Genomic DNA, 25,626 nt, shown 5'->3' on the forward strand with positions numbered 1-25,626 from the left:
GATGTTTACAGCAATTGCTCGACACATCTGCTTGCTTCCAAAGTAAAATACTTCTCCTTTGGTCGGTAATCCAACTTTCCTCCTTCCTTCCGAACATACGTTCGCTTTTGCCGTTTTGCGTTTCCAACTCTCGGGCCAAACTTTAAAGATCTACAACAGACTTTGATCGTTCTCATACACTTGAGAAATTTTACTTTTTAATAAATCACAATCCGAAAGAAATTGCAGTCCGCCGTTGGATTGTGAATAGGGGAATTTTCATTTTGGTTATTGCGTGTATTTGCGCTCAGAACTTCATTTTTCACGCTGGTTCAAGTTTACAATTTTAATATTGGAACTAAAAATAAAAAAATTAAACTAACAAATACTGTAGGTATTCAAGCAAATTTAAATAATCTTTTCAATATTTTATTATTTCAGGGCTCGAACTCATCCGTAAATCCCGTAAAAGTCAGATTTTTTAAAAGGTCCGTTTATTCCGTAATTTTATTGAGAAAAGACGAAAAGTTCGAAAATTGTATGGTATAATTTGGAGAATTTTAGAGAATTTCTGCAATCATTTGTAAATGATTGCAGAAATTCAATTATTTTCAAAAGTAATAAAATTCTTCTCAGACATTCAATTATGTTCAAAATTTCAATTATCTTCAGAAATAAATTAAATTCTTCTCCGAAATTCAATTATTTTCAAAAATAAATTTTAATTTTAATAAAATTCTTGGCAAAATTTCAATTATTTTTAAAAACTTTCCTTAATTCAATGATTTTCAATATTTACTATTTTTAAAAAATAGGCCAAAAGAACTCAATTCTTTAAAAAAAAATTTAATAAAATTCTGCGTAAACCTTTAATTATTTTCATAAAATAATAAAAATTTCACAGTAATTCAATTATTTTAATAAATAATAAAACTCATTGCAGTGTTTAATTTATTTTTAATACAATTTTAAGCAAATTTCTCGAAAAATGTTCTTAAAATTCTTAAAGATTTTATTAAAATTTGTCGATAGAATTCAATTGTTTAAAAATTTTTTGATAAAATTCTTTATGAGAATTCAATTTTAAGAAATAAGCAATTATTCAAAAAAATGTTTTTTTTATGTAAATAATAATTGAATTTTAGTAGAATTTTTTAATAAAAATTGATTTAAAAATGGATTTCATTTAAAATTTTCGATTATAATTGAATATTAAAAGCATTAGAGCGTGAATTTTTACAAATAATTGAATTTTGAACAGATTTCAAATTAAAATCTTTGATTTTAATTTACGAATTCTTTTACGAATTTACGAGTTACAAATAATTAAAATTTTGTAAAATTGAAATGTATACAAATGCTGAATTTGAAAAATCTCAAAGAACTTTTTCGAAAATTATTAGAAATAATCGATTTCAAGAAGAATTTCAGTTAAAAATTCCTGAAAATAATAATTGGATTGATAATAATGATTTTATCACTTGGTCATTAATTATTATAAAACATGAAGAAACGATCACTCCGAGTCGAAGACTCAGACTGGCCATATTTTTGATATGGCCAGTTTAAAATATTATACTAAAAACTAAAAAATCAATCGGAGTATTTTACAAATTTCCTGTTAGTTGAGTCTGAGTGCAATTTCATAAAAATTTCTTTTTTCTCTTCTATCTATAATTCGCCTTTCTTCTCGTATAATTTTTCACAGATGCGAATTTAAAAGTCTCGATTAACATCTTTTTTATATTAAAAAAGAAAGTTCAGAAATCTCTAAAAATCGCTAAAGAAATGAAAATTAGAGAAAAAAATTATGGTTCCACATTACCTTTATTTTTCTCTCTTTCCCTCTCATTTCTTTAAATGGCTCTTTTTAGCCGAGTTTTCACAAGTTAAGAAAAAAACCGCGTGCATTCTCTTTCGTTTGGATTACAACTGTGTGTTAGAGAAGAAGTTGGAAAAAACTAGTTAGGCCCTCGTTTCCTTTTTTTTATGTTCAGTCGTAGACGATTCTGTGTGACTTTCTTTGAACAATTTCAACTTTTTACCTATTTAGCCATTACCCGCCGTTACTTTACATTTCCAAAAGAAAATTTCTCAACATTTCTTACTCGGTAAAAATTACTACGTTTTTTTTATAGGATTATTTTTTACGAGATATATAGGTACATTTTTCTTTTTCTTTTCTACATTTTCTGAAGACAAAACTTAATTTCATTTATTTTTGAAACATGATAAAAACAATATGAAATTTTTTTTTCTTTTGGTAGTGATTAATTGCTTTTGTTACTTCTTTACTTTACTTTCGGAACGTTTGGCTTCACTGTGTATTTCTTGTCTGACTAAAGTCGATGTTTTCTACTGAAACATTGCTTGCCGTCATTTGTACAGCATTCTTTATTTGTGTATTTATTATTATTATTATTATGTTTTTGTTAATTGAATTGATTGACAAATTTAATTATTGATTTACGTTCATTTAATTTATGCGCCAATTCAAAAATAATGAAATAGTGTATTAAAAAAATTGTCAACTTTTTTCATTAAAATATACAAATATAATTCTTTTTATCTCTCATCTAACGTTACATTTGAAACTTTCGTCACTTTTAATTTTATCGTTCGCTCGAATCATTACAAACGGGAGCGACAAACGTTTACGAAAAGCTAATTGGGACCATGTTTGTCAAACAATTAGTCGCAATGAGGAGCATTCGAGGTCAAGGCACTCGCATAATTTTCCAGAAATGCAGAGAAAAGAGAGAAATTTCGTCAACTAAATTCATCATTTAAATTCAAAAATATTAATAATAATAATATTATAATATAAAAATTTGGAGCGCGCATTCATAAAAAAATAACATTAAAATTTAGTTCCAGAAATAAAATTCAAGGGCAGTTTAGAAGAATAAGCCGACAGTAATTTTATTTATTAATTATTGTATAAAAATCAAGCAAGAAATGAAATTTTTTATAGAAAATATAAAAAAGCGTCGAATATAAAATTCATGTACTTTTAATTAAAAAGAAGATTATAGCGATTTTAATTAAAACAATAAAAGTGCGTTAATAATTTACAATACACGGGACTATCAACGCGGTTAGTGGAGAAGGACGGGGTCGGGGGATAATTATAATATTCCAGTGACACGATACCAAGTTGAGCGTATTAAAGTTTGTTATCGCGAAAATGTAAATCGCGAAGTATACACGTTGCGCGCGCTCATGAGCTTATTACAAACTTCTCGGCTTTTCACTCTCATTAGCTTCGAAGTGTGATAATTCCTTTGACGATTTTCCGCCAGCTATTTACAGTAATTCTCACTTTACTCCTGGCTGGCCCTCGAGCGCTTCTTATTGTCCCTAAAGGATGCTGATGCTGCGCGCATCTCAGCGCATCTCAGCGCATCTCTTATTATCTCTCTTAATGAATCCCAAGAAAGAAACTTTCCTAAATATCATTCAAGGTTCACCAATAATTCGTTATTCTCACGAGAATTTCTGGACGTTTTACTCTCTCGATAATTATATGAATCTGGGTCCTTTTATTTCCACTTTAAAACCAAACTAAAACTGATTGTAAACTTTGGAACTTGTCTCATTTCCTTTTCCTCTTCTGATTATAGTTGACGAACTTTTTCTCAAAAAGAAATTTTTATTTTTCATATAAGTAAAAACGAATCTTTCAGACCAATATTTATTTAAAAAAGAATGGATAATATTATAGAAGAATAATTTATGAAACACAAATAAGTCAGACGATAGTTTACTAATAATTAATTATTTTTTTGTGAAATGTTATTAATTATTATTCACTTACTATTGATTCGAAATTATACGAATAATTAATTATTTTTAACAAATCCTGATTTAAAGGATAAAAGAAAGAAAGAAAGAAAAAAAAATAAAGAGAACAGTTGATATTAAATGGAAAAAATGGTAAAATGAGACTAACTGTGAGGAGGAAAATAACAGAAAACCGATAACATTTGGAAACAGAATCGGAAGACATTAAAAAGAAGGCTAATTGCCTGAAAAGATAAGAAATACACAGGAAATAAGAAATAAATAGTGAAAAGAAAAGCGGAAGAAAGAATTTCGAAAAGAAAACAAAAAAATATATTATTTTGTGTGACTAATGCGATTTCTAAAATAATATTTCTGTCTCACTTTAATGGACGACAAAATCTAACATGAAAATGGATTCTCTAATTAGCCCACTTATTAATAATTAATGTAATTATGAGATAAAAATTATAAAAATTTGATTTACGATTCCTATACAATTTTCAGGTCACATTAATATTTTAACCAACTTTTACGCTATTTTTATATTATAGCAACAGTGTCATAGGAAAAAAGTTTTTAATCGTAAATAATTAAATAATTACATAAAATTATAATTAAAATAATAAATGAGATAAAAGAATAAAAAAATAATAATAAATGTGAATCATTATATTACGAAAAGTTGTAACAAAATAATACACTTATATCATACCTATATAATTATTTTACTCTACAGTTTTATTTTTATGTTTGAAAAATTGCTCCAATTTTATTTGCCAATATGCAACATAGAGAGAAAGTTTAATTTTTCCCATTGTCTTCTTTAATTTTCATTTTATCTCGTATTAATTTCTCGTCAAATGACAATGTTTCGTTACAAATTATTCATATTAGAGAAGAGAATTTTGTATATACCTATTAGTGCATGAAAACGCAGAACAAATTTCTAGATCTCGTAAAACGAATATATGAATGCAATGTGCGATGCGAAAATCGGAATGTAAAACATTTCGTCGACACGACGTTAACGTTAATACAATTATACTCCATTTCATTAGACCCCCTTCTGGGATTTTAATTAGGTGAAACAAAATGCAGAATGCATATTTCCACCTGCTGAAAATACGCGTTGAAAATGTTACGTACTTTTTATTTCTTTTTCTTTTATGTCATTAAATAATAATAAAGTTCCCTTTTATTTAACGAGCTAATATACAAATCATTTTTTAAATAATTCCCCCTTTTCATAATCAACTGTCACAAAAGGTCACAGTACATTTGGCAAAAAGGGTTAAATTCTTAAATTTCTTCATTATTTATGCAATCACGTGACTCTTATTCCATGATTATCTATACACTCATAGCTTTTTTATTACAAGAGATATTTTTTTTCCATTTTATTCTTTTTCTAAAAGATACGAGAAAAAAATTTGTAAAAATTAAAAAAAGAAATAAAATTTTTTCTGTTGGAAATGAATTTTTCGCTGTTTTAATAATAAAAATTTGTACCTCCGAATAGAGAATCAGTTTTTTTTTTTTTAAAATCATTGCTGGGTAGAAATAAAAACATAAAAATTCCAATAATTCGAGAAATGAGCCTTTGCAAAAAAAAGAATATAAAATGAAAATGTAAAATCCAATTACATGTTTGTTTTCGTTACTTTTCAAGCGTGGACAGTTGGTGACAATTAAAAAAAAAAATTCATCACTCGACAAAAAAAAAAAAAGAAAAAAAAAGATATACAGGAAAAACCAGATGTTTCCACCAATCAACGAATATAAAAATAAAAAATAAACCTGTCACAAATTCAACGCAAACGGTTAGAGGAAAAAAAGAAAGAAGATCCATTTGAGTAATTCAAATATCGTGAAACGAGTGGGAAAAAAAGTTTAGTAAATCGAATTTTAAATTTTTGCTCAAAGCATTTTTGTGCGTGCATACATAGGAGTCGTTGAAAAAATTGTATTGCGCAAGCGATTAAATCGCGACGAGTTGTAATGTTCTCGCGCACTCGTTTTCGTTCACGAGCCAGATGTGAATCCCAATCCCGCGCTCACAACACGGGGCAATTCCCCGCGTGTTTAAAATTGCCTCAATCGAAGTGTATAATCCCCCCGAGATTTTACGAAACGCAAGACATATGAACCACAATATATTTTAGAATAAAAAAAGAACTCACTCCAATTCTATTTTTTCCTGTCATATATCTTTTTATATTTTTATAACTTTACTCGTAATTCTTCCGCACGAAATTTACTTTTAATGGCAAAAACTTTCACGAATAGTAAAAAAACACTTTAAGTGCTTTACCGTTTTTTTCAATTTAATGTTTTTGTTGGAAAATATCTCATTTCTCGCATACAATAGAAAATTATTTCAATTATATTTATTTCTTTTATTTTAAAATAATTTTTGAAACAATTAAAAAACGAAATGTCTGCCTTAAATGAAATTATTAGTGCGACCAAATGAAAAATTGAAATTGAATTGATAATATATGAAAGAAAAAATGTTCTTTTGATTGTCAAAAAAGAAAAGTAGATGTTTATTAATCGAATAAATGAATTTCATGAAATTGAAGTACTTGCGTATTATAACTGTTTTAATGGGTTTTCTCGAGTTTTCATTTTATGTAGACATAGATGTATTTTTAGCAATGAAAAGCTATATAATTCACTCTTCGATTCCAGATAATTAAAACTCTTCTTTCATGACAAATTTAATCTGCCATTCCGCAGTAATTTTTATAATTTAAAGAGCTTTGCTTTTTTCTTATCAAATAAAAAACACGTGTTTTTCCTTCCCTTCTTGTGGACCATGTGTCAAAGGAAAATACACGTTCAGAAAGAGAACACATGTAAATCGAAAAAAAATTGAATGAATAATTAAAAGAGTCGCGCAACACTCGATGGAGTCAGTTTCGTGTCAAATACGACAGAAAAACGATGTTTTTAAATAAAAAATGGAACAGGAGAAAAAGTGGGTGCACTTTAAATTCTTTGCTTTTTTATTCTTGCAGAATTAAATTTTTAAATAAATTATATTTTATTTTTTAATTTTCTTTTGTTAAAGTTAGACTTTTGAACCTAATTGTCTATTTATTCGAAACGGAATGGAAAATTTTTCGAAATTTATCAACTATTCTGACTTTTGTCGAGGAATTCTAGAAAATCGATTTTACGTGGTTACATTATATGCGGTTGGTTACGATTCGACGATAGTAACCCTTCACGCAAACTTGGCATAATGGAGGAAGAATGTCACTCGAAAGCATTCAAGAAATGGGGTCAGTTTTTTATTTTTATTGACTTTAAGTTTAAATATATATCCATATCATTTTCTTAAATGTAGATTCTAAAATAAGATAATGGAGATAATGCGCTCGTTGTTGTAGGCACATGTTCAATCCTTTTAGTTAAATATTTTCTTTCCTTTACACCCACTGAAATAAAAAAACTCTGCAAAAAAATATTTATTTTCATAAATCCGAATTAGTATAAATTTCATTTAAATTCAAATTTATAATTTTAGTCATTTGTAAATTCATTTGTAAATTTCAACACTAAGTAAAAGATAGTGAAAACTTTTGAATTAGTAGACAAAATTAAATGAAATTTTCCGATTGAGAGAAAAAATTTGAATAAAAAGGAGAAAAGGTTTTGGCTGTCCTCTCGCGAAACCGTCAGAATCATTTTTCGATTACCAAATTCCGAGAATGGATTTGGTAAATGAAGTGATTTGCGCGAAAAGTGCATCCTTTGGAGAATCCAGCAGACGATTTTTAAATTTCAAATCGTATCTCGAGCTCCTAGGAAAAGCCATCATTATGCTTTCGAATAAAGATGTAAAGCAGGATAAAGGAGCTTGGCAAATAGCCAAGGGAATTTGCTCTTAAAGGATTTGTCATTTACTGATTGAGGTCATATTTTTACTGAAAAAAAATAAATAAAAGTAAAAGAAGAAGAAGAAGAAGAAGAAGAAGAAGTATAAGGAACAGCATTCTGCGATCTTTCAAGTTCCCAGTTAATTTCCATCTCATTTTCCTCTTTCCTTTATCTTTTTGAAAAAGAAGAAGAAGGAGAAGGAGAAGAAAAAAAGAAAAAAAACCCCTTGATCTTTTTAACATTCTTTTTTTGGACCCTCCTCAATTTTCTGTGTATATATGTATTGCTTCGCTTTTATCTTTGTGTCCTGCAATGTCATGCCACTCGAAGGAACTCCTTATCATGCAGAGCTCGTGGATAACTAGATCTAATTATATCCGGAGCACCGTATAACTTCGTTCATAGTTTTCACTTCGTAACCCAAGTCCGTTTTAAAACAATCGCGAGCTCTTCTCCTTCAAGTTGGTAATTAATTTCAAACAAAAAAAGAAGAAACATTTTCGATGTTTTCTATTTATTTTCTTTTATTCTCTCAAATAAATTTCTCCTCTAATGATATTTTTCAAACTTGTTTTGTACGGTTGACTTTTGTAATTATAATAGAATAAAATTTATACCTTTAGAAAAATAATTCAAATATTATTATTAATAGTATTTTCTTGATAAACAAAAAATATACAATTCAAATATGATTCATTTTTTTGGTTATTCTTGTCGCTTTCATATAACTTTTTAAAAATAATTTTATGTTCAGGAAAAACGATATTTATAAATAAATGGATCGAACAAAATCACTTTTGTTGTTTATTAAAAAACACATTTTCGGTGAATGCAAATTGCCATTCTTTTGTGGCGAAAATCCACTTCTACGTTCTACATTATTTAATGTCGAGTCGAGATAATGGACCAAGTGTATATAATTATATACCGTATCCTTAATTAATTTAATGGAAGTAATTTAATTACGAGACATGAAAATAGATTCAAAAAAGCTGCAAAAGAAGAGATAATTAATTATTCTGATTTAGTAATACAATTACTGGGATATTTATTACTATGGAGAGCCTGGAGGGAAAATATTCCATCTTCTAACCAATAAATATTGCTTTTTGAAGCAGAGAGAAAATTATCCCCCCATTTGATGAATGTAATCTTCTTCTTTAGATGTATAAATTTTATTTAAATATATTTTAAATGTAAACAGTGAATGTTATTATTATTTCCGGAGAGAAAATTAAATTTGTCATTCGTCTATTCAAATCAATTGGAACGTGAAATTTTTGCTCGAAATACCAAAAGGATGTGTCTAATTTTGAGCAATTTCAAACAGATGTTCTTATTCTTAATACACTACCGAAAAGGGAACTTGGATGGGAGAGAGACGCGACGTAAAATCTCTCATTCATGTGGCGTCACTCTGATTTCTTTTTCTTACCGCCTTTTGCTCATTTGCATACTACACCTAGATCGCCAAAAATAAAAGAGAATTTCTTCAACGGAGCCAGTTCGCTTTGCTAATTAGTCTCCTAATTTGATTACTGGAGTGCAACGAGGAGTTAGATTTACTTTAAATTCAAGTTCCCTTTGCTTTTCCAACATCTGTACTGGCTGCGCAAAAAAAGAAGTTAATGTCAAAGTTAAAATTCAAAAATTCTATTCTACAAAATTGAATAAAATTCTTGCTTTGAAAAATTATTTTTGAAGCAGAAACAATTCTATTTGATTCAAAAATTGTTTCGTGATTTTTATACAACGTCCACACAATATAACACAGTTCAATTGTGATGTTGTCCTCTATTTTTATGTGTGTTAACACTTGTGCAGTCGTGCGGAGAAAGGAAGATTAACGAGGGTATTTTTTAGCACCTCGGCACTATCGTAAAGCATTTGCTCGTTGTTGTTGTTGTTGTTGTTGTTGTTGTTGCTTTTTTTCTACGTTCCCTCTCGTTTTCCCAACAATAACGACATTGTAAATCCGTAAACTTTACGACAAAATGTTTATCCAAAGAGAAAACGATTCCAACCCTTATTCATGGCAATCATAATACCCTTTAAAAAAAAGAAAAGAAACACAAAATACTTAAATCTCATCTTGCAAAAACAATTTTCGTAGATTCACTCGTGTTTAAAAAAAAAATAAAAAACTGAGGGAAATTTTTGGTAGTACCTCATTATGACATTTCCTTGTCCTACACGAAAAGTATTATGAACATGTTGTGACCTATTTGTTTTGCAACATTGAAATTGTATGTGATTGCAAATATTGATATGAAATCATGTCAGACAATGACTTTGTTACATATCAAAGAAGAAATGATTGGGAAATAAATAGATTGTATAAAATTCATTAACTTATCGACATTATATCGTTGTATGTGGAATTTCCGAAATACAATATCTCAAATCTGTCAAAATGTGCACCAGTACGATAATTAAATTCACTTTGGAATAATCGATTTGATTTTAGTTTGTCATATTATTTCACGTGGAAAATGAAATTTTGCCCAGTAGAAAATACGTATAAATATAGGAATGACCTTAATTAATATGCCATTTTTAACAAAGCAATTTTATTGATAAAAAGTTATAGTTACTTTTTGTCTTTGTCTATATACCCATTTCTTTCATCTGTTTGGTATAATATTAATAGCGGAATTGGAAAATCCTTACAGGAAAGTGACAGGTCACGTGAGCAATTTCATGAATAAAGAATAATAAACCTCATCGAAGCGGAACTATAATTCACTTATACTCATAAACCGCAACAACGCCCATTGTTTTTCCCCCTCGACATCTAATGATGGATATTCATCAACTTTTTACTTTTTTCCACTTTTTATCGATCCAAATAAAAATAACATCCGAGAAGGCAAATGTTTGTTAAAGTAAATGACCACTGGGCGAGCACTGGGCGAGCACTGGGCGAGCACTGGGCGAGCACTGGGGTCATACAATGATACAATACAATTTAAGAAAGTGTGTAATGTGTATACATACCTGAGTGAAAAAATAATAGTAGACCTTCATGCCACGATCAGCAAAAAGTTGAGCAAAGTGGGTCGATGGACAGATGAAGAAATAGTCGCCAACCGCGTCGGCCACCATTTTTTGGTACATGTAGTTGTCTGTCATGTTTTCCCAGTCCGTGTACTGAAAATTAATTATTCTCCATTACAAATCAGTCGCAAATATCTCCCTTGTTTTACATCTCCACAACTTTTGTCTCCTCATTACGCAACATTGTTAAAACTTTTTTCGGAGCACTTATATTTTTTGAGTGAACAGGGTTGTCACAAAAATTTTATTTTCTTTTTTCCTGACAACATTTCCAGACAAAATTTTCACTTTTTCCCAGGGCTCCGGGGCTCGAACTAGGTTCGCTTCAAATCCGTAAAAGTCACTTTGTAAATTGTAGGTACCATATAAGTAATTTTGGAAATTTTCAAAAAGTTAGAAATGATTACAGAAATTCAATTATTTTCAAAAATTAGTAAAAAATCTCGTCTAAATTCCAATTATTTTTATATGAATAATAAAATTCTTCTCCGAAATTCAATTATTTTCAAACATTTTAATTAAATTCTTGGCAGAATTTCAATTATTTTCAAAAATTTCCTCAATTCAATATCTATTTTAATAAAATTTTTCAAAAAAATTTTTAATAAAATTCTACGTAAACATTTAACTATTTAGCCTTAACTATTTTCATAAACAATAAAAATTTCACAGGAATTCAATTATTTATAAATATTTTTTTAATTTCTTCGTAATAACTCTATTACTTTAGTAAATAATAAATAACAAAAATCTTGATAAATAACAAAATTCGTCAGAAAAATTAAATTAGGTATTATTACCATAAAGAATAAAGTTCTTCGCAGGAGTTGAATTATTTTAAAATATTTCTTATAAAATTCTTTGCAGAAATTCAAAAATAACAAATATTTTAGCAGGAATTCAATTATTTTCAAAAATTATCATAAAATTTTTGCAAAAATTCTATTATTTTCAAAACTTTTAACAAAGTAGGTACTTAACAAGAATTCAATTATTTTTATAAATAACGAAATTTTCGTAAGAATTGAATTATTTTCATAAAAAATCTTTAATATTCCTTAATAAACATTAAATTATTTAAAGAATTTTTTAGAAAATTCTTTGAAAAAATTCAATTATTTTTAAAAATTGTAATACAATTCTTGTCAAGAATTCAATTATCATTATAAATATCAAAATTCTTCGCAGAAATTCAATTATTTTCAAAACTTTCAAACAAAGTTCTTGGAAAGAATTCGAATTATCTTTTCATAAATATAACAGAATTCTTCCCAAACATTCAATTCTTTTAAAAAATAACAACAATTTTAGCAGGAATTTAATTATTTTTAAAAATTTTTTATAAAATTCTTCACGGAAATTCAATTATTTTCAAAAATTTTAATAAACTTCTTTAAGTTCAAGTAGAATTTTCTAATAAAAATTGATTTAAAAATAAATTTCAGTTAAAATTTGAGATAATAATTGAATAATATTAGAAACATTATAACGTAGATTTTTAGCAGTAAATTGAATTTTGGTTGAAAATTGTAGAAAATAATAATTGAATTGAAATGATGAAAATAATTTTTAATTTTAATTACTTCATGTTTTATAGTTATGAACGAGTGAAAAAATGGTATGTAAAATTTTCTCTTATTTGACTCGGACTGGTTATATTTTTGTCTGTAATCGGTCCGTAATTTTTATTTTTTGGTCCTTAAAGTCCGTATTTTAAAATACTTTCACTTGTTCGAGCCCTTGATTCACTCAAAAAATTATTAGATACTATTAGAATCTTTTAGAAATGTTTGCGTGTAAAAAATAGTATTTTCAATAAAAGCCAGGCAAAAAATAAAAATTGAAACTATGGAAATAATTTTAAAGGATGCAATAAAATTCCAAACAGATGTTTCCGCAGAAAGTAGTTTTCATCTTCCTTTTGCGAAACGGATAATTTTTTTGTTTAATAATGAAGTTTATTTGCACACTATTCAAAGCATCGTTTTTTGTATTTTATTCAGTGCGAACGGTGCGAACATTATTAAAAGATAAACCTGGGCAGAGAGGATGCTATCAGGGAAATCTAATTCAAAGTTTGTTGAAGCGCAAGGAAAGTTGGTTGATTCGATAAAACACGATGTAGTCGTTGCTCGCTTGTCATTTATTTGCCGGGGTTCTCTTTTTCGCGATATTTGCCTCAGCTCGGGGGAAACTTTCCTTCTCTTTTTTCTTCACGAACCCAAGATTTTGCGTTTCTTCTCGCTACGAGCATCATCCTTAGTCGAATACCTGATTAGTTTTCAAGAAGAGAAGAGAACTCTTCTCTATATCCAACAACGTTTTCTCGCTTATCTCTCTTTCTCTTCTTTTTTATTCATTTTAAGCAGTACCACTTTTGCCAAGTTGTGTCAACTTCCTGTAAACTGAGTAATGGTGCAGCTATTTTCTATAAAAGCAACCAAGGATCTTTAGTACATACTTTCTTTGAGAATTTTCTCCACTCTAATTGTCTCAAGTTGAAGACACTTGTACACATGCCTTTGATAAATGCACACTCAAATTTAATGAATGCGCAATGCGCATTGAAACCAAATGTCGAGTGCAGATGATGTGGAAAACACCTTTGCAAAAACATGCTTACAATCCGTTTTGTACATCACTCGGTTTTCGTGAAAAAACCTTCTGATTAAACATGAGATCCCCGAGATTCATTTACGACTTTCTGGATGTGGATATCTGACTAATGACAGAATTTGCATTTCATTCAGAATCGGGTCACTGAATCCATTAACAAAAATCTGTATTTCGAATTCTCCACTTTTCTATTCCAAAAAAAGGAAAAGAAAATCTTGTAATGGAATTTTTCTCACAATTTAAATACATATTAAAATTCGTATTTTCCAATAATGTAGAATTTAGACAGAGAGAGAGAGAGAGAGAGATAGGATAAAAAATAGCTTAGAAGAAACTTTATAGAGATTGGTGTACAATAAGGAAAAACAAAAAAAAAACAAACAAAAAAAATGGGGGGATAAAACGAAACGAGTAAAAGAAAAGCGCACTTTACTAGGAAAGGATTTGCTTTTTCAATCTCTGGATGCTCTTGAGCTTTTTCGACGCATTCGAAATTTGTTGAAACTGATACTACTGTCCTCTTGGAATAATTTTCTCTCAGCGTTTGCAATCGAAACTTGCCGTTTCTGATGAAATTTTTCCTGACACGTTATTACTGTCACTATCCCTCTTTGAAATTGGGTTCCATTCATAAATTTAAAATTTACTGATAAGTATTTTTATAAAATCTTCAAGGGAGAAGCAAGTTTTTCTAGATTCTTTTAAAATTAAACTTTTATCGACTAAAGTATTTTTAATTATTTTATTTCACTTCATTGAGAAGACCATCAGTTTAAATAAATTACCAACCCGAGTCGAAATTTAAGCCCTACTTTCACCCTGAATTTTCAGGGTCTATTGAGTGTTAGGAGTAGTAAAGTAGGGTCTAATTCTAATACAATTAGACCCTACTTTGACTCCCAAAATAGGCGGAAATTTGCCAATCTTCCATTTGGAGAAGCAAAGGAGGGTCTACTTCTAAGAAACCTATACCGTACTTTTAAACCTCGTAGACCCTACTTTCATACTCCTAGACCCTACATTCTGAAAGAAAATTTTGAATTATTTTTTAATGCATTACTTGAAACACTGCAAATGCAAAAAGTACTCCAAATCAATCCAAATCGACTCCAAATCAACTCCAAATCGATTCAATTGAATCTGAGCAAATCTTCAAATTTTTCTTTTTCTAATTGTAGGGTCTAGCAGTATGAAAGTAGGGTCTACGAGGTTTAAAAGTACGGTATAGGTTTCTTAGAAGTAGACCCTCCTTTGCTTCTCCAAATGGAAGATTGGCAAATTTCAGCCTATTTTGGGAGTCAAAGGAGGGTCTAGTTTTTAAAAATTGTATTGAAATCAGACCCTACTTTACGACTGCTAAACCTGAATAAGCCCTACATTTTCAGAGGCTAAGTAGGGTCTAAATTTCGACTCGGGAATATATTGTACTATTCTTAGTATTCCTTTCGTGTCAAAGAATTTGGAAAAATAATTGAACCGAACTATTTTTATTTTCGAATTAGAAAAAATCGAGACTGCAATTCTAGTTTAGAAAGAGGAAAGATACAATTGATGAAATAAAAAAATACGAAGAATGTAAAATTATTCCGGACATTGACGTGAAAAAGTAATGAAAATAAAGTGAAAACGTTTGTTGACAGAAATGGAAGGGGAGGGGAAGGGGAAGGGATGGTGTAGATAAATAGACTTGAAGAAAAAGTACGTTCTCGAATAAAGTAGTGAATGAAAAGAGCAAATAACTGTAAAAAAAGGGAACGAGGTCTCTAATGAATCGACCAGTCGGAGTGCAGAGAAAAACGTCTCTGGTAAAATTACTCAGATCGTCGCCGACAAACAATTTTAATATCGAAGCTTCTAGATGGAATAAGACGGATGAGAGGGCTCTTGTACGAAAAACGTCCAGGAAGAATATTTCACTAAAGATTGATTTTCATAAAAATATTCCCCGAGAAATATTACTAATAATTAATAAAGATTATTGACAAGCGCTAATTTTTCCTTTTTCTCTTAGTTGTATAAAAAAGAAGAAGTTTTCTCAAGAGAAACACTTGAAAACAGTTTTTAAAAAAAGTTTTCCTACTACTCTTATACGAATACTGTAAGAGGCGATTTTAATTAAAACGATTTAATAATTTATGTGTTACAATTTTCCTTTTATGTTGGGTATTGTTTTCGAAATAAAAAGAACATGAAATGTTAGACGAGTTGAAATTTAAGGCGAAAATATTTCCCTTCACAATATTATTTGAGACGTGATGCATTTTAGGTTTTACATTTATGAGGGGCAGTAAAAGTCGGAAAGTATGTCAAAGGCACTTTGCAATTCAACATACGAAATCTTTAAAGGAAAATAAAAAAATATATAAATTCATGATGGACTTTAGAATATCAATTGAAAATTGTGATTCTGTATAATTTTACCAAGTATTCAATTTTTCAATAGTGTGGAACATTTTTTCCTGTAGTTATTTTCTATATTTTCATGTGGGCAAAAGTTTTAATTGAATAAGGTCAAAATTTTTGAGGAATTGAAAAAAAGTTGATAAATTGAATAAGCAAAATTGAGTTGAACAAAGTTTTAATGGCTTTCAATTGTCGACTTTGAATTCTAAGATGTTTCACCCTGTATAGGTATAGAGTTTTTGCCATACAAGTTGAATTGGCCATTTCGAATTCAATCTAAGCTCTAAGTTCGAATTCAAACTCAAACCGTTGAAATCGCAATTGCCACTGCACAGTGTGTCATTATTTTTAATTTTCCTTTTTCCGAACAACTCACTTGAAATTTTCCAGCAATTTGCACTGAATTATATTTGTTGACGATTATTTTGCAGCGTGTAGTGGGAAAGAATACGATAAGATAATTCAAATTACTTTATCGTTTATGCTTAATGGATAAGTGGCTTTTCCTCTCTCGATAACTCGACAGTTATGGCCGTGATAAGCCGCACACGTAAAGTATATAATATGGGAACCAAAGGCATTAAGGGGGTGGTATAAGGTTTCCCTGCCCGAAGGCTTTAAAACCGGGACTAAAGCTTTGTGCCTCTCTCGACAAAACTTTGTTCGCATATAGTGGCTGCCGACTTGAAACGAAATTGGTTTTTCCACACACAAGAATTCGACCAAGCTTCACTTTCTCAATATCAAACTCATACATTGAAAGATATAAGGAAAAAAAATTGCAACAACCCAACAACCAAGGAAGCTTCAATAGCCATACGAACATTTTTCCGATCAATTCACCAAAAAAAACTTTTCTCAGCAAATAGAAAAACTTGCTCAACATTTTTTTCAGTCACAATACCTTTTCAATCGATTTCATCAATTTTTTTCACTTCATCCAACTTTTTCCTAAATCAAAAAATTTTTATTTTATTTTTATTTTATCACTAAATAACCGTTTTGTTCAGGTTGTGACAGAAAATTATTTTTTTCAGAATTCGTGGGTAACGCGCACCAATCAGAACTCAACCATGCGCAGTCTCCTCGAGGTGAGTCTAATTATCTAAAAACAAAAAATTTTAATTTTTAATTTTAACTTATTTTTATAATATATTTAATTATATAGGAAAGTAAACGGTTATATATATTCTATTATTCCGAGAAATGAAGTCTCGAGCAATTAGTGTCTCATTTCAGTCTGAGAGGAATTTGTCATCTGAAACACAGGACTAGGGGTTGAAAATAAATTTATATTAAGAGCGCGAATGAAGAAGAGTTGAAAGTTTGTTGAATTGAAAATATGAGAGTGAGAAAGTTGGTGGATTTAGTTTTTATTTTGAAGAAAGGGGACGAAATAAAAGTGGATATTGGATCTCTCGTACAAAAGTAGTGTGTGATTTCTGTTCAAATTGATTAAGTGTCAATGAGTTTTAGTGTCCTATTTCCCAACTGCCCGTCTTAATTACTCCTTCTCTCTCTCTCTCTCTCTATAAAACTAAATTCTCGAAGGAAGAAATCTACCCTCCTTGTCTTAAGTAAGTTAACTTTCTCTTTTCTTTCCCGTTTCCCCCGATTTATTTAATTATCAACTTTTATTTTTTCACTCATTTTACAAACAAGTCGAGTTTTCCCAAAAATGTTTGTTGCTTAATTTTTCTTTTTTGTGAATTTTTAACAATTAACAACATTTTTACATTCCGTGCAGAGAAGGAAAAATCGTCAATATTTATTTATATTCTTGTTTAATTTCTCGCTTCTTAGTGGAAAAATTGAAAAATTGAATAGCATAGAGTGTGAAGAATTAAAACTAAATTTATCTCGCGCAGTTTGACCGAGCTTAGTTGGCCTAATTTGCTTCTGTTTACAGCCTCAATATCTCGGAGCTGTTAAACTATGTGTGAGAAAATGCTCATTTAGTTGCGCACTATCCGTTTATCCACTCATTTCCCATACGTGTGCACGTTTCTTCATACACGCGTGAAAATATTTTTTTAATACTCAACACGTAGAGCTCGTAACCAGACAGGGACAGACAATTTTCTCTCTTCATGACAAGAAATTGTCGTCAACATACTCCTACTGAACAATTATCCTCTCTTTCTCATTACTTTCCTTTTAATCGCTTTTCTCTTTTACTGCACAGCGTCATTAACTTATGAAATTAATGTTCAAATATGCAACTTGAAGTGAAAAGTGGTTGGTATAATTCGTAATCTTAAAAGTAAAAGACAATATTATGCAAAACATTTTAATAACTTTATTAAGTACTACATTTAACAACGCCTTCGCAAACAAAATAAGTTGACAGCGCCACTAATTGCCGGAAATTCCAAGTTTGTAGAAAGACTAAAAATTAATGTAGGTCCAGCAGAGTTAGTCCCCTATTTTTCAATAATAAAATAATAGTTAATGTTAATATCAATATTACCTAAAATAATAAAAAAAATATTTCGGAAACTAACAGTAATAATAAAAAATCTCTTCAATAAGTGTAAAAATTTTATTATCTCGTTATGAGTGAAAAAAAACGTCTAGTCTGAATGGCTTCTGGAAGATACCGTTTGAAGACAATATAGTATTGATGAAAAAAAAGTAACAAAGGGTCAACTCGACTTGTCTTTTTATGTCATTATTGTCGACAATCTGCCTTAACTTTTATAAAGTTTCTTTCAATCCCTCAGAGCAAATTGTTGGAACAGAAAAGTAAGAGAAAAAAAAGATGATCGATATCTTAAATACTAAAAGTGGAGATATCTTCAATAGTAGTTTTCTGAAAAATTAACCTCTATAAAGTTTCTTCATTTATCTTCAATCTACTATTTCGAAAAGAATTTTCTATTTTCTTCTTTTATGTATAAAAAAAGAAGAATTTATTTTTTAAAAAAAATTTATTTATTTATAAATAATTAAATATAATTAAATACAGTATAGTAAACCGATTAAAATATTTACTTGAATCAAATAATTTTTATTTAAATTTAAATCAAATTTGTAATACTTGAACCAATAATTGCAATCAAATAATGTTTATTTCTAGTCAATTGTATTGTATTTGATTTAAAAATGATTTAAAAATACATTTTTGAGATGTTGATGGAAATGTTGTCTTCTTTTCCATATCTCGGAGAGAAAGAGGTTCTTCACTCGTTTTGAGTGAAGAGAAGAAACTTGCGATTGCATCGGTGTTTTGCCTGATTATTCGCGTGTTTATCAACCGGATATCCTTTAGTTGCGGCAAAACCGCACGAATTCCTTTGTAACACTCAAACGATAACGGAAAATTAAACACGCGGACTGTAGTAAGCTTTTCGATCTAATTGAAAATAAAGTTAGTTTCTATGCTAATTTTTCCTTTCCGGAAATTTACTTCAGTTTTCATGCTGGGAGAAAATTCCTCATTAATCTTGATTGGCTAGTTTTCTTTTTACATTTCTTTTTCGAAAGAAAAACTTTTATTTTTACGCGCAGGTAGAATTCATTAGAATTTTATTTTATTTTTATACATTTCAGAGTGGAATTTATCTTAATTTTATTTCTATAATATATTCATTCAAATTTGCTTAATTTTTTATTTCTATATTCTCTATAAATATATTCGAATCGGCGAAACATCGCTGACTCGCTGCTACATTTATTCAAATTTTTTTAATTTAGTTTTGTGAGTTTCATTTAGAAATTTTTTAATAGTTTTCTCTGTAAATTTAAATCAGTATAGAATTTATTTTAATCCAATCGGTATATTCAGCTTTAACTATGCTGTTAAGTTAAAAGTACCAAATTGCAATACGAATTGATACCGAAAATGAGGATCAAATCAAAAATTGATCTAAATTTTTGTTATCAGTTTGATACACTTCAGTATTAATTTAATACTTTCAGGAAAACTGTGTAATGAATCAATTAATTTATGTTAAATTACCAAATTCCTTACTTTCACTCAAATAGAGACATTGTTAATTGGTAAAATTTAAATAAATTTTTGTTTACGTTGCTTGAAAAATAAAAATATTCGTGACACATTAGAAAAAAGGGACAGAAGAAAAATAATTTTCCGACAATATAAAGAAAAAGAAGTGAGAAAACAAGTCGTAATTCTAAAAAGGTTAATTTCCGCGCCCAGGACTAAGAGATGTATGAGTAACTCGTTCGTAAATCTTTTCGCGATAAGCGAACTTCTGCCTTGGAAAGAAAAATCTTTCCGTTTTATCGATTCATCCTGTGTGAAAAAGAAAGGTTCACTAATGAACAAGGGGGCCATTATAACAAGAAACAGTAGAAGAACTATGACGATTTCCGCATTTCGAAACTTGTTAAACAATAAAACAATCGTAATATTCACTTTTTGGAAAAAGGAAGCAAAGCATATATTTTGAATTTGCAAAGTCAAAGGTTAGGAAGGTGATACGAGTGATGGAAGGAGTGGTGGCATTTTACGAGATAGATCATTCGTAGGGGGATTATCCGGGGGATTAGCGCAGAAGTAATTCATCACTGCCGACCGCTTTTAGTTGCAGCGAAACCACGGTGAGACGATTTGGCATCAGCTCTATAATAGTATATAGTAGAAAAATCCTCGCGCCTGAATTTAAAGGCTTCTCATTATCTTCAGCCACATTCAAGTAAATCAAGCGCATAAATATAAAACGGGAATGATTTTTTTTGCTTTTGCTTTTGCTTTTCATTTTCATTTTCCACAAATAAAATTCGTAAAATTAAATTTCACCTCCTCAATTATTAAAATTATTATAAATTTAAAATCTCATAAAATTTAATTTCATATCCTTAATTACTTAAAATTATGAATTTAAAATCTCGTAAAATTAAAATTGATTATCAAATTTTATATCTAAAAAAAAAATTATGATCGGAAGAATGGTAAAATAAAATTGAGTAAATTCTTTAGATTAATAAACTTATGCTTTTATAAATGCTACCTATATAGTTTGTTTTATCAATTGTCATAAATTTTTTGACTCCCTCTCCCCTTGGGATGTGACATTTATGGAAGTCGTCTAGTTTTATAGTTTACTTTTTAGTTTCTATATAGATAGATTTATATACAGATTGTATTTCAAGTCGGGGTTATAACATAATCTAAAAACTGATAGTTGACATTTTATTTCTCTGCCGCCTAATTTTCTATCAATATTTCAAAAATCTATTTGAAGTGAATATTTCCAGTATGAGAATCTGTAAATGCCTCAAGAGATGTCTTTTTTTAATTATTCAAAAAACATTTGTTCGATTCCGAAAAATCGAAAAATGAGTCAAAGGTGAAATTGTGTATACGAATAACGAATATCGAGATGATAAAAGAAGAGAAAATAGTAACTCTTTTGATGACCCGGGACAAAATGATTCCAAGAGGTTATGAGCATTGCTCTCGCTGTGTACGCGGGATCAAAGCACTGATTTGCCTCGAGGGATTCCATATGATTTAGAAAAATAAGATGAAACGCCCGGTTTCATTAAAAAGTGCCTGTGTGTGTGTGTTTATTTGAAAATAGTCGGAAATAGGGGGGGGAAGGTTGCAGATTAAAGGAAAAAGAGAGGAAAAATATGCGGATGAAAATAAAGAGAGAGCCTGACGGCGAATCGCAATGAATTTTCAAAGGGAATGAGAGGAAAAAATATAAATGTATGAGAGCGTCAAAGCGAATGATTTCATATTGACATAAATAAACATTGACTTTTGCAGGCAAAAAAAAATATTTGCCTTGACACTTTTTAAATGAAGTCAAAGTAATAGAGGTGCATTCGAGATAGTTTAGTCTAAAAAAAAGTTTTCAACTTTTTTTCGTCACAAGCTTGGAAATTCAAACTAACAAACATTTTTGCTTTCATTTAACACCGACTAACTGTTAGATGATCCTTGCACTTTTAATTGAAAGTAAATAAAAGTTGATTTATAAAAGACAAAATAACCCATTAATTAACCCATTAGGTCACTGACTATTTGTTAAGAATTAAAAATAATACATACAATATCCGAACTGATAAAGAAAAACAAATTCTAATAAACGATTTTGAAGAAAGCAATTTGAAAAAAGAAATATTCATCGTCTCTCGGACAAAATACAAAAACCCACAGGTGGTCCAAAAAGAAAATACCTATAAAGAAAGGATGGAATTACAGGTTCAGAGGTCGAAAACTGCTTAGGGAACAGTGATAAGCCGATAAAAGTTGACCGCACTTTTTTCAATACAATTCTCGTATTTTTCCACATGGAAAGAAATGAATTCGACATTGGAAAAGGGCTGAGATTTACGTTCACCGGAAGTCCACTGTAGTGGTCGGTGATAAATTTTACCTTCCTGTCGTGAACAATTTAATTTCCGTGAACCTTGAACTTAAAGAAGATAGAAAGGACCCAGTTTTTTATTTTATTTTATATTTACGTGGGAAAAATGAAAAAATAAACCATTTGTTTTGTGCGGAGTAAAATATGTGAAAAAATAGCGACAGTCATTTCGATGCAATTTTTTTTTTACTTTTAAGACTAGATTTTTCAAATTAAATTTTCATTTTAGAGAATTTTTATTTCATCGAATTAAAATTAACTTGAATTTTTACTTTACAGAATTTTTCAAGTAATCAATTCTATAGAATTTTCAATTAATAGAATTTTTATTCAAACTAAGTGAAAATAAGACTAAAATAATTCTGCCTTCAATAAAATGTTAACAAGTACAGATTCTGTCAAATTAATTGTATCATTGCAGTGCAAACGAAATAATTATTTTTTATTTTCCTCTCTGAGATAATGGAGAAAAATAATTAGACGAGTTTTAAGAAATGAAATTGATAAAATTAGTTGAAGCTTTAGAGAGATTTGTGAAAGAAAAACGGAAGATGAAAAAAGGGAGAATTTGTTCCTCTCTCTCTGAGATGATAGAAAAAAGTGGAAAAAAGACGTAAAGAGGGGAGAGACACATCCACTAGGCAATTACCTGCTCTTCTTTCCAGTATCTGCCTCGTATTTTATCTCCTCTCTCCTTTCTCCTTTCTTCCCGCCCGAGGCCAAAGCAGACACGAACCAATAATAATAGAAGCACTCTCTTTCCCCTGCTTTGCTTTAGTTCTACCACTACCTTCTACATGTTACAATTTTTTTCTTTTCCGTGCCGTGTAAACAATATCAAATTTATCGCAATGGATCAAAAGAAGATTTTATTATTTATTTAATTAACCGATTGAACCGAAATTTATAGTGGCAAAAGGAGCGATAAATAATTTTTAATCGTTGATGAAGGGCAATTTTTTTTCTTCATCTGCGCTCGGTTTAGAATTAAACGTTAATTTCTTCCACAACTGGGAAATGAAAAAGAAAAGTAAAAAAGAAAAACAGGGGTTGGAAAAAAGCGTGATTTAAAGTTGGATAATTTTTTCCTCTATAGACACATTCCGAATTCAAAAGGCCTTTGGGACCTCTACCTTATACTATTTATTCATCCTACTCTGAAACGAACCGAAAGTTTTTCTTTTTCTAGAATATATATATACATAGAGAAAGAGAGAGAGAGAGAGGGGCTGACGAATCCTCTCATGCAAATTCTCCAGTGTTCCGAGTTAACTTTCCAATTTTCCTGTTCACCCCCCATTTCAATCAGTCGAATGCATCGATTGAATTTCATCTAGGTGCGATCTATACCTTGACTGTGGGTTTCTATCCCTTTTTTGTTTTTTCTGAAGTCGCCCATTTTTTTCGAGCATGAAAACTTCCTGAAGAAATTCTGTTTCCTTTTTCAAAACTATGTTTGGATTTTAATATTTTATTGATATCTGATGGTGAAAAAAATAAAAAATTACCTTTCATTGAAATTAATTTTTAGTTTTGGTTCTGATTCCTAATTTTTTCTCTCAGATTTAATCTATAAATTCATCTACACTGAGAAAACTGGAGTGTTGGACTAAACATCTGGAGTGACAAATCGTTGATATTTGAGAGTTAGCTATTGGATAACAATCTAAATGTTCAAATACACCATTGACAGATATTCGTGCCATTTCTCTTGGATGGAAAATGAGTTTATAACAGAGGGACAAATTAACCATCTTGAGAAATCCCTTCCTTATCCGGCGCGAAATGAATAAATATGGCAACCTAACCCCTAAATTAAATACATAAAATGTCAGAAAAATAATTTCGCGCGCCTCATATCGTACACATTTTCTGCGCAACTTTTAACCCTCAGATATAATGGGAGAGAATATACAAGTAGATTTCCATTATCAATTCAAAATTTATTTTAGAAGGACTATTTAACTCTCTTCATAAGCAAAGGAAACATACACTTTTTGAACCTCCGAATTTGACACTCCAGTTTTCTCAGTGTACTTTTTGAAATTTTAAATTCATATATTTTTGTTTGTTTTAATTATTTCACGTTTATTTGTTTACTGTTTTTTATTTACACTATTTTTACTAAAATTGTTTTTGGTCAACAACATGCATGATCTGCATTCGTATATGCAAGAATATAAATATTTTTATTTTTTTTCGATTTAAATTGTTACATGCGCGACAAATAAACAAATTCGAAATAACGAAAAGCAATGAAAAATCGGTAATTGAAAGTAATTGAACTTCTCTCTATCTCTCTCTCTCTCTCTCTCTCTCTCTCTCTCTCTCTCTCTCTCGGTGAGTATAAAATTTGTTTCTTTCTCTTTTTTTGTTGCACGTTATGAAAACGTTCCTAAATCGCACGAGTGCTAAAGCCCCCGGTAAATATAAATATTTATAAGACAAACACGATAGTGTATATCCGAAACATTCAGTTTTGGATGAAATGCTCGGAAAATCCACTTGGACTGTTTGTTTTTCTTATGCTAAGAGTAATCCGCCCGAGTCATGAGATTTTCCATATTTTTCAATTCTCCAAGTCTCCGAGAGAGCTTTTCCGAAAAAATTTAATACCTCAGGAATGGAGAATTTAATAGTTTCACAAAACGAGAAATTGTTCAACATTCTTTTTAGTTATCAAGTTGAGAATATTATTTGAAAGTAGTATCTAAATAAAAAGTGCTTTTAAATATTTATCGATAAATTAATTTATAAGAAGAAAAAGAAAAATATATTGGAGGAATGGAATAAATGAAATCACGCAGGGATTTATCGAAACTCACCTGGAATGTGATAGCATCGCGTTCAATTTGCGACATATTCTTGAAGATCGTGTTCATGATGTTGAGGAACTTGGTTCTATCCAGTGGACTGGCTTGATCCTTCTCGAAAAAGTCGATAAAATCGTACAATATAAAGTAAGTTCCTGCAACAAAAAAAAAAAGAAAACAAACACAATATTAGAGTGAGAAATTTAAATCAAGTTAATAAATAATTAGAATTTTGTCATTATTTATCGTGTTTTAATTGTTCGAAACAATACATTTTTTTACTTTAGTGATAAACTTTGTATCGCAAAAGTTGTAAACTTGTACGTAATTATTCGAATTTAGTATATTATGTTTTCTTTTAAAAATCGTTATTTTTTAACTTTATTTACTTTTATTTTTCCGCCTCGTCTAAATTTTGTAATCAGACACACGTCATATTTTTAGAATAAAAATCTTTAATTGATTTTGTGTATAACGAAAATTGTTTCTATATCCAAATTTCTCTTTTTTGCACCAACATTTCCAGAGAGTGGAACAAATTCTTTTTTTCCAATTTTTTTGTTCTCCTTTATCCGAAAAAAGAGAATAAGAGAAAGAACGTGATTTACATTATTTCCCATTCGAGTCACTTTTTGTGACTAACGTCTTTTTTTCCTTTCTCTTTCACTCTCTCTCTCTCTCTCTCTCTCGCTCGCTTCCAATACGAAAAGTGTACTCTATACCCCGAGGTGAGACGACTTTTG

The 25,626-nt window shown here is 29.6% G+C and overlaps 2 protein-coding genes across 2 annotated transcripts in view; one reads left to right on the top strand and one right to left on the bottom strand.

Annotated features, from left to right (window-relative positions):
• The window catches only part of LOC122504482 (acetylcholinesterase-like), a 90,974-nt gene that overhangs the window by 18,546 nt on the left and 46,802 nt on the right, over positions 1-25,626 (bottom strand). Inside the window, exons 2-3 of the mRNA XM_043615613.1 lie at positions 24,896-25,038; positions 10,648-10,800 (exon numbers count right to left, since the gene is read on the bottom strand). Coding sequence (XP_043471548.1) covers positions 10,648-10,800; positions 24,896-25,038 — 296 coding nt within the window. The remainder of the gene's footprint in view (positions 1-10,647; positions 10,801-24,895; positions 25,039-25,626) is intronic.
• LOC122504481 (uncharacterized protein PF11_0207-like) overlaps positions 1-25,626 on the top strand; it is a 112,774-nt gene that overhangs the window by 16,078 nt on the left and 71,070 nt on the right. Inside the window, exon 2 of the mRNA XM_043615610.1 lies at positions 16,764-16,817. The gene's annotated coding sequence lies outside the window, so the exon portion shown is untranslated. The remainder of the gene's footprint in view (positions 1-16,763; positions 16,818-25,626) is intronic.

The sequence above is a fragment of the Leptopilina heterotoma genome, unplaced genomic scaffold, assembly GCF_015476425.1.
Source record: "Leptopilina heterotoma isolate Lh14 unplaced genomic scaffold, ASM1547642v1 Lhet_299, whole genome shotgun sequence".
Taxonomy (NCBI): Eukaryota; Metazoa; Arthropoda; class Insecta; order Hymenoptera; family Figitidae; genus Leptopilina; species Leptopilina heterotoma.